Genomic DNA, 16254 nt, shown 5'->3' on the forward strand with positions numbered 1-16254 from the left:
GTGGAAACAGTGGTTCGTTCATTGAATACTGAAACCTGTGATATTTTTATTATGAATAATATTACCTTTCTGATTTTTTAATACAATAACACAATACCTAAATCATCACAATACTCCACATAGTTTCCAAGATATGACATATTTTGTGTCGTATGGTGCATTCATTCATCCACCCAATTTATGAAAATCTTCAAATTTTCAAAAATTTGTAACTTTTAAAATATTTATTCAACAAGTATAATATTACATATTTGTCACATTGAACCATGTATCTATCAGCAAAAGAAATTGGAAGCAAATGCGTGACACTGAAGCAACTTTTTGTCTTTCAATGGGATGATTTCACGTGTAATGACTCTGGTTTGAAACCAGCTAAAAGTGTGAAAAGTCCACTGTTGTTAGTAGAATATATTTTAACATTAATACCTTTGAGCTATGTCAGAGATGAAAATTTTGCTGTGCGGTGATAATGAATTGGAAGTAAATTATCTTACAGTATTATGCCTAATCCATTTTCACTACTAATGGAAACTAAACCCTCTTTTAAGTCTGGTTTGTCAAGAAACATTTCTTAGATAAATGCTGTATTCTTATTAGAAGGTACTTAATAATCTGGAGCTGATAAACAACTTATTGCCGAAGTTTCAGCTGTCACATTGGATTTAGATGTGAGTGTATTTGTTACAACCAGATGATGCTTTCCCCTGTGCCATTGGGTGAGCCTGTCTTAGACAAGGATATTGTCAGGACCAGAGGCGTGGCATGCATGTAACCGGTGTTACCGCAGGCAACAGAAAAATGTAAAGAAATTAAAAAGTTTTTTTCTTAATAAAATAACAACATTGTTAAATAAGTTAACCGAGTTGACTGTATATTGCAGAGGTCATTTTTTCTGCATCCGACAAAAGCGAAGAGACAGGCCGTTCCGCTACCCTGAAGAGGCAACAGGAGGAAAGGGCGCCAATGCAAGGGAACGGCGGGGAAAGACTTGAGGAGGCAAGTGTGCTATGGGGTTATTCATATGCCTGTTTAGGGGCCCTGTTGCCGCTGCGGCCTACCGGATCAGCAAGTGTTATCACATTGGATTTCCAGAAAATAGCTAAATCTGGCCTAAAACGGGGATACTATTTCTCTGAAACAACAAGAGCTAGACTGCAAAGCCAAAGCTGGATTTAGCTACAACTGAAACCGTTTACGAAATAGACGAAAAGATAAGTACTAGATGCGATTCGTGATTTGGACAAACCTTGCTCCAAAAAACTAAGTTGGCAACAGTAGAACCTGTAGAACGTACATCTGGCCTTCCCTTCCACCGCTGGAGTAGGGGAATTCTGTCGTCTGCTCACCGCAGAAACGTCAAACTGAACCGAATGTATGATTCGTCTTCCCCTTTCCTCCTCTTTGCAAAGAAACAGAAATGGTTGACAAGACTCGACTACCATTCACTGGATTTTCGCGGTAACTCTCTCATGAGTGGTAGTTCTTTCTAGGACTTATTGTAGCTAAATAAATCACTGAGCGGATTGCAAAAAAAAAGAATGAAATTAACAAAAATCCAGATCAAAGACATGTCTTTTTTTTTTGGGGGGGGGGGTAGGATGTAGATGATAACGTCTGATGACCACGACCGGTAACACCTTTGAAAAAGTCACGCCACGCCACTGGTCAGGACAAAATCCCACTGGATATCATCCACCTTGGGTATTGAACCCATGCCTCATGCATGACAGATGGATGATTTACTTATTGAACCACAGTTTCTCTGAAATGTCTAAATGTAGATAATTCACAATAACAGTAGGTTTTCTAATAATCTACAACAAAGGGAGTGCCTTTCTTTGTTTTGCATTTCATGTATAATTATTTTGAAATATATTTACCAACTCTGGTCATGATCCTGTCTTTGTGTGGAAATCAATTGGGTGCAGTTAAGAAAAGAGAAGTGCCCCATTTTTTTTCATTGGTCACAAGCTGAGTTCTGTGTTTGTATTTATCTTCATCTTTTTGTATTTCAATTTAAACATTTTTCATTTTCAGACTGGTTGGATCAAAGGAAAACTTTGCTGTCCAAACTGTCAAGCTCGATTAGGTTCATTTGACTTTGTCTCTGGTTCAAAATGCTCGTGTGGATCTCATATTCTTCCTGCTGTGCACATTGTTAAGAGCAAAGTGGACTGCATTTATGAGAGGAACACTAACATGCCTCGTGTGGCTGAAACTGTGAAATGTGATTTTACAGTGATGACAACCCCAGATGGAGATCCATTGAATAGTGAATGTGCAGTGTTACCACTTACTGGGTGTGATGCTGGGCCAAGCAATATAAGTAGCACAAACCTTGAAACGAATCCGTTCATTTTGAAGCAGAGAAATGAATCGGATCGTCCTGAAAGTGATGTACAAGAGGAAAATCACTTTATGGGTGGGGTATAGTTTTTCTCATCATCCTTCTTTAAAGGAAAAGTGATGTTATATTTCTTTCCCTTCCTTTTTTCTATTCACATACTGCTTCAAACGTTTCCACACTTCAACAAAGTAAAAAGAATTTGATGAGAAAATTTATTGTATTTTTCTTAAATCTAGCTTAGTTATGTTTTGTTAAACTTTATCATTATCATTCTTGTTCATTGAAGGGGCATTCCACGAAAAGTGGTCCTATTCCATGTAAATAACAAAATTAATTAATATGGAAATTATCATTGTTGTTAATTGCATTAAGGTTTAGATGTTTGTGAATGCATTTAATTTGCATATTTCATCAATAAAAGTTACTAGCATCTGCAGCCTATATGCCTATTGCGTCTCACACGTAACACACTTTTGTTAATGCTTTTCGTGCGTTCAGCCTATGCCTTCATACTGAGTTTTTTGATTTGTTAGCAGAAGCCACAAAGTACTTCATAATTCTACGAAATCAGTTCATCATGAATATTTTAATCCAATCTCATGTCTAGAACCTTATATTTTCAGTGTAATATGTCATGCATGAAACGCTGGAATGTCCCTAAAATGCTTTTTGGATATATTAGAAATTCAGCTATTTTTTTTAGATATACCTAGTCATATCATAAATTCTGTTACAAAGTTAATAATGAACTGCAGGCACGGTGAGCAAGCTAATGTATTAATATTTGGATGTTACAAAGGTACAGGTCTTGCCAACACATAGCACCAATCACTGTTCAAAATGGCCACCTCTAGCCTTCATACAGGCCTGAAGTCTCTGAGGCCAGTCATCGATCGCAGCACACACAGTCTCGAGGGGAAAGTCCGCCACTGCTTTCACAAGAGAACGCTTGACACTCGCAAGGTTTGGATGCCTCTTCCTACAGACCATGCCTTCCAAAATGGACCACTACCTGTAGTCCAATGGGCTGAGGTCGGGGCTGCTGGAGGGCCAATCAGCTGGAGCAATGAAATCAGGTACATTCCTCTGAAGCCACTTCCGTGTGGTCTTTGCCTTGTGGGCCGGTGCTGAGTCCTGCTGGAAGCTCCACGGCTCATTGTTGAACATGGTGCAGGTCAAACGATTTCACAAGTGGCTCCAACACTGTCGCTTGGTACACTTTTGTATATGTTTTCACACCATGTTCACAGAAGTGGAGGTCAGTTGCACCATCGTATGAAACCCCCCACCAAACCATCACTGAGGCGGGATGATGGCCCCTGAGGATCCGTGACATGTTTTCAGGAGCTTCCAGGAATGTTGAGGCGTAAACACGGTCGCTTTGACGTTTGTAAGACTCTTCAATTGTGAAGATTTTTTCGTCCATGAAAAGGATCCTCCTGTGGCCACCATTTGCGTAACGCTGAATGAGTCTTTTTGTTTTCTTCTCACTCTGGACCTTAAGCTGTGGAGTGAGGAAGTGACTAGTACTTTGCCGATAAGCACGAAGTTCTAGATCACTTCGAAGCACACGTGACATCGACATTTTCAGAACGTTCAGCTCTCGAGTCATCACTGCTTGTTTCCTGACAAGATTTCGTTGAATCCGCGCCGCCACTGCTTTCACTGGCTCCTCACACTGCGAGGTCTACCTTTCTTGGGGCGGTCCTCAATTGTCCCTGTGTCACAGTATCTGTTGATGGTCCGATGCACAAACATCCTGCTGATATTCATCTTTTTCAGGGTGTTGAAAATGTCCAATGGTGATTTGCCAACTTTGTGCAGTGCGATTACTGCCACACGGTTCTCGTATACACTCCACTCAATCCGATTCGCAGTGAAATTAACTTTTCCGCTACCACAGCCAAACACACTATCATACTGGTTGTTTTTTGATTCAACATTGCGGAGTTACCTTGCCAACCAGTGTTGCATCCCTGCCTAAACTTTGTAACAGAATTTATAATCGATATGACTAGGTAAATATATTCGAGCAAGATAAAATGGTGAGGTTGTTTGTGTGTTGCTCCATGGAAGAAAAAAATCCTTAGTAGAAATCCTCAATAAGGCATCTAGATATTTATTTGAATTTGTTGCCTTTTATCAGTTTTTATCATTGACATTGTTTTAATGATCTTGATTTTCTTGCTGCCATCCATGTTACCACAATAATCATCTTATAAACCACAGAGTAAACACACAATTATTATGTTTCTTTTTTCATAGCCCTTATTGGAAATTAACTAAGTCTACCTCAAAAGGAAATTATTCCAACTGTGGTTAAGTTACACAACTACCACTTATTTCTGTGTGGATATGTAGATAGTAGTAGTTACTAAATGTAATCATGTGATATGGGGGGGGGGGATTTGTTGGTGGATGCAGCCAAATTGTTTGCAGTAGCAAAAATCACTTCCTTTTCATATGGTATTGTACTTGACCCATGCAACTTCAAGGGGACATTAGAGGCATGCCTATCTTTTTTGCTTGCCTTTTCCCCTATCCCAGTATTTGAGGAGCAGGTGGTTATATAAGTAGGTTTAAATGGAACTTTATTTGCCTCGTATGCACAAATTGATAGCACAGTCAATATAATTTATGGCATGTTTTTAGTCTTCAACTCCGCTAAATTTTGCCTCTGTAGCCTTATTACTTTCTGATATATCAAAAGGTCATGTGATACCAGAATAGATGTCACATTAACTGTTAATTGTTAAATTTGTCACTCCATCAAAGTTTGTAACTCAAGTACTTTCTACGGCATAACCAGTGCCCCTATTAAACTTTTTTGCTCAGTACTCTAAAATTACGTAGTACGTGAACAAATGAACAATGTGTCGAATCAAGAAGATGTTTTCTCACCTGATGAGGACTTTGAAACAGTGGAAAAATTGTGTTTAAGAAACAAGCTAGTGTCAGAACTAAAAAAATTAAAAGTAAGCGGATACTGATCACTTATAATATTTGTTCTTAATGATGTTGCCACAAGGTAAGAAAAAATCGTTGATGTTACCACATTGAGAATGATTTTCATATTTGTGTTTGTCAACATACTGGACTTGTGTAGAAGCTTTCTTTTCTATCTTGTTCTATTGTTATCTCTTTCTCGCTTCTTGAATTGTTAACTCATGTTGCAGTGCATTTTTATTTATTTTGACATTTCACCTTTCTGCATCTGTAGGTTAATCATCATGAAACTTCTTTGCTACCATTATCCATGTCAAGAAGAACACATTTCCATTTACATGTAGAAATTGGAACCACATATAGGTGTATGATTAGGTAGTCACACACCCACAAAGTTTACAGAGCAGAATATTCAAGCACAATGAACAAACTCTAATCTTAACATATCCAAGTCACAGTTTTATTGTTAAATACAAATTGAAAAGATTACTTTAAGGGGAATAGGTCCTTGTGAGTACATTGAATGTTTATCCTTCATGACTGACCAGAAGAAATAAGCTCCATTAATTTTCTCTTCAATCTGGAGATGTGTTAACAAACTTTATCAATGAGAAGGAACAGCAGCAGATGATATTCAAAATCCTTGACCATCCAACTAGACTGAGACATTCCCTTGCTTTTTCATCAATTATTCCAGGTGAATGTTAAGAGGAGTTGAAGGACCCTAATACTCCTAATGAGAACAGGAGTGACAGTGAATTAGATATAGGAGCAAATAAACTAAAAAAAGATGAAGGTATTGGATTAATGTTTTTTTCTTATTTTATTCTTTTGTTAAAAATAAAGAAGAATTATGCATTTTTTCAGCTTGATATGGGTATATTTTTTTTATTTGAACAGAAGTCCAAGTTACATATTGCTTTGATATGATAGGATGAATGATTGCAATTTTTATAACAAAGCAAAGTGTAATTATAATTAGTCTTATTTAATGTTAAATCTCAATGGTATGTTTGGATAATAGTATGATTGAAAGAGTTGTACATAAGAAAACTCGTATATACTATCCGTGGCAAAAATATTGAGCCCTCGGTTTGCGCGCTTGTAAAATTGTACTCCGTTGGAGGAAAAAAGTCAAATATACCTCATTGGAAAGCTACAAGTGTCTGCTTTTAGACAAAAGCAAGACAAAGTGATTTTAATTCTGCCTGTTTTCTATTCAGACAAAAATGTTCGTAAAAGTGTAGTTTTTTCGGGTGTTTTTTACCTAAGTCTAATTCAATTGTATGTATCTTCGTGTAAAACCGTCATAAAATATGATATTTTTTTTGTGATTGAACCTTGATTATCTGGAAATATCTGAGCCAAATATAATGGTACTATAATCTGTGGAATAGTCACAATTAATGATTAATTATGATGTTGCAATCTCTGTAGTTGTCAGCCCAGTGGTTATAAAATGTATATCAAAATGATGGCCGTGGAATAAAAATCAAACTTTCATATCTCATTCTTGCACACTGTGCGAATTGAAAATAACACAGAGAATTGTTTTTCTTGGCAACCGTTTACCACGCGATTAACATATTTGCTAAGAAAACATGTAGAGCGTTGCCAAGCATCGCCGCTTGCCCTTTAAACGCTGCGTTCAAGCAGCTTTGACACGGGAAATGAGCCGAAACAATGTGTTGCGCAAAGGAAAGCATTGTAGAAATGCCAAAATTCTATTTTGCCACTTCTGTGTTTACATTCCTGCCATGAATTATTGCCTGAACTTCCACATAGCCATAATAATTTTTACGTGCATTCTATCCAGGCAAGTTCACGTGTTTGTTCGTACACACTGTATTGAGTGATGGCAGTTCTGTGAAGTGATTTTTTTGTTGCATGAAAATGGCAAGATGGTAATATCATAGTGGTGCAAAAGAAATTATAGTCAGTGCCAAGAGAGATTTCAACCAGGGGAAACAAAGAGGCGCATCTCACAACATAAACCAAGGTGTCAAGTGCAAAGCGGAGTGTTTGGGGGTTACGTCAGCACAGTGAAAAAGGTATGTAAAGAAAAAGGGAACAGCAAAAATTTGCATCGACCCAATATTTTATTGGGCAAGTTTTTCCAAGGTGTAGTGAGAAGAAAGATACACGACTTTTATTTTAATTATCCAGTTCAATAGAATCCATTATGAACAGCATTTTATACTTTTACCTTTCACTTATATTTATTGAAAATTTATTAATGTTTTTAGTCCCTTTGTCTCTCTTAATGAACACACAACTCCTTGCTTATTCAAGAGTTGCAGCTGTGAAACAGACCAAAATATAAAAGCAATATTTCAGATTCGTTAAATGCTGAAACCACCACCACTACTCAATACGATGATTAAGTGAATTTTGCGAGATAAGCACAATTTACATGCGTCTTTGCTGGAAATATATTTTATTAAAATGTTAGTTGGCGTGAAGGTTTCAAATGAGCAATTTTTTAAATGTAATTTATATGCGTTGCTGTTGCTAGTATGCACCTTGCTCTGTTTCCCTTTGTTATGAAATCGCTGTACACAGCAGGTGCGTTATTATTGTATACAGAGAAGACTGGATCTCTCGTCGACTTTATTCAAATAGTCCTCATTGAACATTGTTTTACTCAATATATCTGTTTAAATGTGCGACATAAAATAAAACTGGGAAAACGATGTTCTCTTTATGCACAGGTAGGCTAATCGGAACTGGATTTACAGTTTAAAGTGAGATCCGGACCACTATGTACCTTCGCCGGGTATCGAATGTTCATATGAAGATAAAAGCTAGAAAAAATTGGGAGAAAAAAGACCTGCACTACAGCAGTACTCCATTTGCAATATGATAAATATTTCATTCATTATTTTATGCTGCGACAATACTTTGAATCTGCTCGATGGAACTCACTTGCGCTATTCTCGCAGCAAAGTGGCAACGCTGTGGAAGTCGCCTGCTGCTCGTGGAGTCTGAGATTGACCGCACTCCGCCATACGACATGCACCCGTTTACCATATTAGGAGTGCGAAAGAATAATTAATATCTGGAACCATATTTGATGTACACACGCCAAACTTCTGGAATTTAATCAAATGCGTTATATAAACATTTTTTTCCAATTTCATTGAATTTGTAATTATGCATTTCAAGTTTGCACGTGTCCCTAAAATGTCAATTTTTTAAGTATCTAGTAAAAATATGCATTTGATTTTTCTACAGAGGTGCAAAAATAATCAAACTTCAAGTACACAAAATCTCAAGATTATATGTATAGCCGATTATGAACTGTATGGTGTTAAGTTCCCCGTTCGTGAAAATGGGAAGGAAAAAATACACTTTTCAGTGAATTTTTCATTATAGCAAGAAAACAAAGTTAAGAAAAATTTTCAGATAACCCTTATTAAAATGTAGATACTTGAAGCTTTTCAATAAGGTATATTTGACTTTTTCCTCCCACTGAGTACAATTTCATAAGTGCATAAACCAAAGGCTCAATATTTTTGTCACGGATAGTAGTTTAAAAATCAGAGATATACCTGAATTTTGGAGACCTCAGGTTTTTGTCTACAGTTATGACACTGCCTATGTGACCAAGCGAGGTAAATAGTTACAGGTTCAGAGTTTGAGTCCTTACATAGACATCGAAGCTTTTTCTGGGTGTCTCTTTGATTTCATCATTTTTTCAGCTTCATTTTTGCAATTAGCCAAATGTTCCATAAAAGGGAACATAGTTGTCTTTTTTGGGAGGAGGAAAAGATTTTAAAACATGTGTTACACTAAAAGGGATTAAAAAGAAATCACTTTTAAAAGGGAGGGGGAACAGTTATGTGTCTGATTTTGACTTTTTAAACATGTTGATGAGAAATGTATGGTAATTTATTTATATGTAAAGTGTACTTTGACTTAACTAGTCTGTGAGAAATTGTACCCCAAACCAAAGAAAATGTACAGCACAATGAAACCATTATAGTGGAACACACGTTTTTACTGTCCTAGATTTTACATTTTTCTACATTTATGCGCTGTAGTGGCTCGGAGACAAAATAAGTCAAATCTAGCTTCAGATAACAACTACAAGCAGGGAGTTTTGCAATTTTATTCAGAAGTTCATTTAACTAGAGAGTTGTGAAATATACAATGATGAATAATGCAACACAGTGTTGAATATCTTGCATAGTTCACATGCTGGATGCTGGTTACCATGTGCATGATATGGCCATAGATGGCATTTGCCTCTCCATTTGAGCATCTGTACAGTAACGTGTTAATTTCAATTCATGTGGCAGAACATATACATTACTTTCCTGGTCTCCATAAAGCACACACAAAATGTTCTTTTAAAAATATATAAAATTTTCTTATACAGCAATATGATGCTGGAAAAGTAAAAATTAAGTTTTCCATAGTATTTACAGGCTTAACTTGCAGGATACATTGTAGTCTGGTTTAATGTAGAATTTTCCATTTTGTTTCCTTGTGCAGTGTTGGCATTTGCATAATTTCAGAATACTTAGACTTCACAAAATGCTATGTAGCATTTTGCAGACCCTGCAGGGTACCCAGACTCCACAAAAATATTGGCTGAACATTCACTTTGATCAATACTTACATGAGTAACACTAACAACTTAGCTCTAATTAATACAATTTACACCAAACGGAAGTTTATTTTTTAAAAATTAACTTTATGCTCAGATAGACAAATTGGATGTAAACCACTGTGAGTTGTGCCTCTGCCAGAGATCAAATCTGGGGCCTCTTGATTATAAGGTGACAGTGAAAGCCACTATGCTGTTGAGAAGTAATTTGCACCAAATAAAATGAATTATAATTGTTGTAACTGTTAAAATTATCTGTATGCCACAGCCTGCTTCATTTTATTGGAAAGGTAGAATGAATGACTGGCGGAATAGTACAAGCCAGTAAAGAAGGTAGGAATCATATCCCCTTTTATGGTTGTACCAATCTCTCTTAGGAATTCGTGGAGACATTACTGATATTTTATATTTACATCTGAGCATTAACTCTTGAGTTGAATTTTCAGATAATATTCATTGCTAACAGGACATCAAACCATATTTTCTAACAAATACATAAATTACAATATTAAAACCGAGGTCATGTAACTTAAACTGCAACCTGCCGGCCCCTGTTGCAGAGTGGTTAGCACATCGTGCTATGACGCTAGGGGTCCCAGGTTCGTATCCTGGCCTGGGCATGGATGTTTCTTGAGTGTCTATTCATCAATTTCATCAAATCATCCCTCATTCCCATCTTCACATATTAGCCAAAAGTGGCACAAAAAGGGAAGTAAAATAAAGCAAATCAAATCAAATTAAACAGCAACCTCCCACATACATACATTTTTCAACCACAGATTGTGAAAAGAAACATTTATTGAGTGTAGTGCTGTACTATTCATTTATGTAGTGTTGATAGTGGATACACTTTTAATATGTACTTTATTGTTGGTTTAGGTTATAGTGTAAGGTTTTGGTCCTCAAACCCTTTTGATGCTCTGCCTTCTGAAGAGGAAGATCAGAGGAAAAGAAAGAAATCCAAGAAACGGAGTCCAAAGAGAGGGAAAGCTGTAAGTTCCTTGCAATTGATTTAATTACATGGGGGGGGGGGGAAGGGGGCAAAGTGAAAGTTGCATCTCTCAATCGTAAAAAAATGCACATACAGTGGGTGCCCACTTAACGGGCCTCAGTTCAACTGGTTGCTCAGCTGAGGAAAATTTATTGATTTCTTCTAGAATACACTACAGCCTTTTTCAAGTACCTGTAGTTTAGTTTTAAAAATGTGTACATACTGACAGTGATACATATACAGTAGTTTTCTGTGCTTTTTTTTTCCTGCTCATCTTGTGATGTGATGAAGTGATGTTTACTGTATTCCCTTACATAATTTGGTTTAACCAGCTATTTCATTATTCGGCCAAGGGTTCGATCCTGTGGTGGCCGGTTAATAGGGCACCCACTGTATTTATTTATTTTATGTACAGTATTTAATAGAAGATTCCAAATACAGCATTAGCCATTTTACATTGGAACGTACTAACAACAGAAAATAATATAGATAATAGTATAAAATATGAAAAATAATAACATGAACTAAACTTACATTTGGTTAAGTTCTAGTCAGCAGTCTTCTAAAATGTTCCATATTATCAGTCATAAAAAAATATGATACATATATACATACATTCGCTGAAATGTCCCAGCATGTATCCATTCATTTTTTTTGAAATCATGACTGTGGCATATTCTCCATTCTACATTTACCGCCAGTAAGCCAGAATGTTTCGTATATTTGTATACATTTAACTTTAATATGTGGATAAGTGCTCATTATGTATTATGCAAACTATTAAATCAAGCTTATGCACAAGAATTTAAGTAACTTAAAAAAACTTAGTGAGTGGTTTATGTATGCCACTTATCGTTCTCCATCACACCCTTCTCATGACTGGGTTTTCTCCCTGATTGTACATGCAGGGAGAGTGAGGGAGTCAAAGCGAGTGGGTATTTAAAAACATGCAGCCTACAGGTCAGTCCCACCTTCAAACAGCATTGGCAGGAGAAATTTTTTGTTCCTTCCGTGCCATGCTTTGCAGAGACAGTGTTGCTACATGATGGGAAATTTCCCTTGGTGTAGGGAAATTTAGGTCCATTTTTAGGCAAAAAAGAAAAGGGAGATTTAAAGAAAAAAATGAAAATTGCCGGAAAATTTCAAGTTGTCACACTTCTGTTTTTGTTTTACTTGCATTCCTGCATTGATGTATTACTTCTATTACATCTACTTAATCTAGATGGGGTAAACTCTAGTTCACACGAATCCCAAGGGACCGAAAAATCAAGAGTTCGTGTTAAAAAAAATTGTTCTAACTGGGGACTCAAATTTCATTGTTGTTATACAGTTCTTTCTACACATTAACCATTTACAATACGTATTATGTGTGTCATCATAGAAAACAGTACTACAGTAATTAACTTTTTTTTAAAAAGTACTCGGATCATTTTCTGGTGAAAAATTCCTGTATATTGAGCTGTCACAGATGGGAACGTAAATGCCTGGTAACTTCAGATTAGCCTAAAACACCAAATCAACCAACCAACTGTACTCATAGCTTCCGTAAAACTAGTGGTCAATTCGTACTGGCTACGTTTTAAAGAATGGAAAAACACATCTGAATACACAACTGAATTTGTTGGTTAAATATGTATAGGCTCATTGTTGACGTGATGATCGCACAATAGTGTATAAGTTGATTGTTAACAAGATGATAAGAGATTGTTGAGCGATTTCTTACATACCTAGCAGAGGAACAACAGAAAAAAAATATGAAAAACTTTGAAAGTTCACGTTAAATGAGATCTAATGACGCAACGGACTAAAAAACAGTTCGTAATTCGTGGTAACCGAAATTTGCGTTAACCGATAAAACTTTCTATAAGATATAATACATCCCTGCCGGGACCAACAGAATTGTTGTGGTAAACCACGTCAAATTTTCAGAATATGCCACTGAATCATGAAGTAAAACAAAACTCAAGAAAAAGACAACCAATACAAAACCATCCAATGTAGGCATGTGGAATGTAAAGGAAACAGTTAATGAAAAATAGCAATGCAATTGAAGGAGCTTTCAAACCAAAGTGGCAATGAACATAAGAAGTGAATGCAACCTTTTGCATCAGAGTGATTGACGCATGCCACTTGAGTTGGGCTACTTTTCTATCATGTCACCACAGTGTTGGTTGTGCATGCAAACTGAAGGGAAAAGTGCCAATTTTGGTGTGTACAGTTTCAGGTCCCTTGGCTTGTGACAGTGTGAATCCATGCCACTTATTGCTTGCATCTTGTCACTAATCACTTGTCATTTTTCACTTTAACCTGAAAGTTCCCTTACATCCACATACCTTAGTGTCCAATTGTAGGTACATGAATTTTCACAAAAATATATGAACAATAAATGCACCAATCCCATACAAAATGGGAAATGCTTTCATATGCTAGGAAGCTAGTTTAACATGTATTTCAGTATGTATTTTAGAATGAGTCAAAAGCAAGAAACCACCCAATATGGTTGCATCTCTGCTATGCCTTACCATTCTTCTTCATTACCTTAGAAACTTTCATTTGGAAAATTCAACTTCATGATTGTAATAGGATGGTAATCATATGAACACTCACATTTATGTAAATTTGTCTGAAAATCTAGTGGAGAAATGCATTTATATTTATTATTTGGAAGGTACTGCTGTTCCAATTATCCACATACATGTAATTAAGTTAAAGGTCTAGAACCATCCAAAATGCTTATTAAAAACCACACAAAAAACAGCATGACAAAAGACACTTTAAAAAATTCTGTCCAAGCTTTCCACTTCATCCCAGAGTCATCAGAGCTAGTCAAGAAGTGGTCGGGGTTCCAGTCCCTGGAACTGGATCCCCAGCCACTTCTTCCTTGCCACCTCTTGACCAGCCCTGATGATGACTCTGGGATGGAGTCGAAAGCTTTGAGCCGCCCCCTGTGGCAGAGTGGTTAGAACATTGTGTTACGACGCCAGGGGTCCCGAGTTCGAATCCTGGCCTGGTCATGGATATTTGTGAGTGTCCATTCATCAATGTCATCATATCCTCACTCGTCCCCATCTTTGCAAATTAGCCAGAAGTGGCACAAAAAAGCAAAGTAAAATAAAGCAAATCAAATCAAATCAAATCACAAAATCGAAAGCTTGGACAGAATTTTAAAATGTCGACTGCAGGTTTATGCAGAGTCCGACATTGTTGCAGTATCAAGTGTTGCTATTGCTTGGTTCATGCCATGCCATTTGCTACTTCAGTTTTAAAGCTCCCCTAGACCTATGGGCCATATTAGTGGTGACATCACCAGCAGACAAGTGAGCAAGATTGAGTCCAAATAAATTTGACACAACATGGATTTAGCCTATTGAATTTTCCATTGGAAGTGGTAGCTTTAAGCACTGTGACAGCAGTTATGAAACAGTTGTGATGTGTATTATGCATCAATGTAAATATGAGATTTCAGTGAAATACATTGATATATTACATACCCTGACTTACTTGACGTAATTCCTTTAGTTCCTACTGGAGCATAGGGCATCCACGAAACATCTCCACCTCACTCTGTTGCATGCGATCTTCTTCATTTCTCGCCAAGTTTTGCCCTGTTATCTTCCTTCTTCTTCAATAGTATGTCTCCATGAGCTTTTGGCCTTCCCCTTTTTCTAGCACCTTGAGGGTTCCAATCAAGTGCTTCTTCTCGATTGCAGTGTCTGCTTTCCTAAGTGTTCTTCTTTTAATTTGGTTTTTAATCTGGTTTTCTGATGCTCGTGTCCAAAGTTCTTGATTTGTGATTACTTCTGGCCAATGTGCATTTAATATTCTCCTGAGACATCTGTTAATGAAAACTTGTAATAAATATTTCTTGAAGCTTTCCTGGCGGCCAATATTGAAGAGGTTTTCTCAGGCAATCAGCCAGGTGATTTCTGGAAAGTCTTCCGAGAGCTAACGTCACTCTCATCTTCAGGGAATGAAGTGCAGAGGTAAGTCAGGGTCGTCGGAGAAACGCCACGTGATTGGCCCGCCACCTACACCGGACCCTTCCCACACCTAATACATATAACGCCACCCTGACTTATCTCTACACTTCATTCCCTGAAGATGAAAGTGACGTTAGCTCTCGAAAGCTCAGAAGCCTTTCCGGAAATCACCTGGCTAATTGCCAGAGAAAACCTCTTCAACTTGTAATCTGTTTGTGATTTGGTTTGTGACTTTCCAAGATTCTGCTTCATATAGCAATACTGATTTGACGTTTCTTCTAAAAACATTTAACTTTGTTTCTGTAGTTATAATCCTACTCTTCCATATTGGATAAAGTTGCACAAAGGCACCGTTACTTTTTTGATGCGTTGTTTTACATCATCATCTGCCCCTCCGTTTGTTTCAACTACACTTCCTAAGTAGGCAAAATTGTCTACATCATCTAAGGTTTTGTTTTCTAATTGAATATGATCTTGAGTCCTTGCATTTAATCGCGTTGTTTTAGTCATTGATTTATTTAACATCAGTCCAATTTTTTTAACTTCTACAACCTGTTTCAAAGTGTTCTGTAACTTCTCCTTCATGAATAAATTGGCTCTTGTATTGTCGATATGACTCCTGGATTATCCTTATTATCTTATTTGGTATTCCAAATTGTGTAATATTTGCTACATTCTTTTCCTTGCTCTATAATCAAAGGCTGGCTCAAAATCTACAAATATGGCATATATATGTTAGTATTCTATTCTATACATTGCTTGATGATAATTCTTAATGTACATATTTGGTCTGTACAGGATCTACTAGAACGGAATCCTGCTTGCTCTCTCCTAATCTATTTTATCTTGAATCTGATTTAGTATAACCCTAGTTAGTATTTTGCTTGGGACAGACAACAGTGTGATTCCTCTCCAGTTGTTACAGTTTGTCATATCACCTTTCTTTGGAATTTTTATTATAGGACCTCTTTTCCAATCTTCTGGCATTTTCTCTTTTTCCCAAACTGCTGTAAACACTTCATATAGTATTTCTGCCATCAAGTTCATGTTTACCTTCAAAATCTCTGGTGGGTGTGTTTTGGTCTATTCCAGCTGACTTCCCATTCTTTTGTTGTTTAAGTGCTAATTTGATTTCCTGAATTGAAGAAGGAAGGTCTGAAATTCTCATCTCTGCTCCTCCTTCAGTTTCTTCAGCCTCACTCTCTATTTCTCTCATTCTCTCATTATCTCTGATGTTCCTATTTAATACATCTTCGAAGTGGTCCTTCCATCTCTTCATTTGCTCTTGTTTATCCATTAATAACCTGCCATTCTTATCCTTGACTGCTATATTTTTCTTAAATTGTCACTTTGATAGTAAGTGTGTTGTTTGATAAAG

At 36.8% G+C, this 16254-nt stretch overlaps 1 protein-coding gene across 3 annotated transcripts in view; it reads left to right on the plus strand.

Moving 5' to 3' along the window:
- Nucleotides 1-16254, plus strand: part of LOC146003924 (E3 ubiquitin-protein ligase RNF180-like) — a 116128-nt gene that overhangs the window by 24181 nt on the left and 75693 nt on the right. For all 3 annotated transcript variants that reach the window (XM_083142441.1, XM_083142428.1, XM_083142436.1), the window contains exons 3-4: nt 2038-2422; nt 10785-10897. In XM_083142441.1, the coding sequence (XP_082998567.1) occupies nt 2038-2422; nt 10785-10897 (498 nt within the window). The remainder of the gene's footprint in view (nt 1-2037; nt 2423-10784; nt 10898-16254) is intronic.

Source organism: Lepisma saccharinum, chromosome 1, assembly GCF_977018435.1.
Source record: "Lepisma saccharinum chromosome 1, izLepSacc3.1, whole genome shotgun sequence".
Lineage (NCBI taxonomy): Eukaryota > Metazoa > Arthropoda > Insecta > Zygentoma > Lepismatidae > Lepisma > Lepisma saccharinum.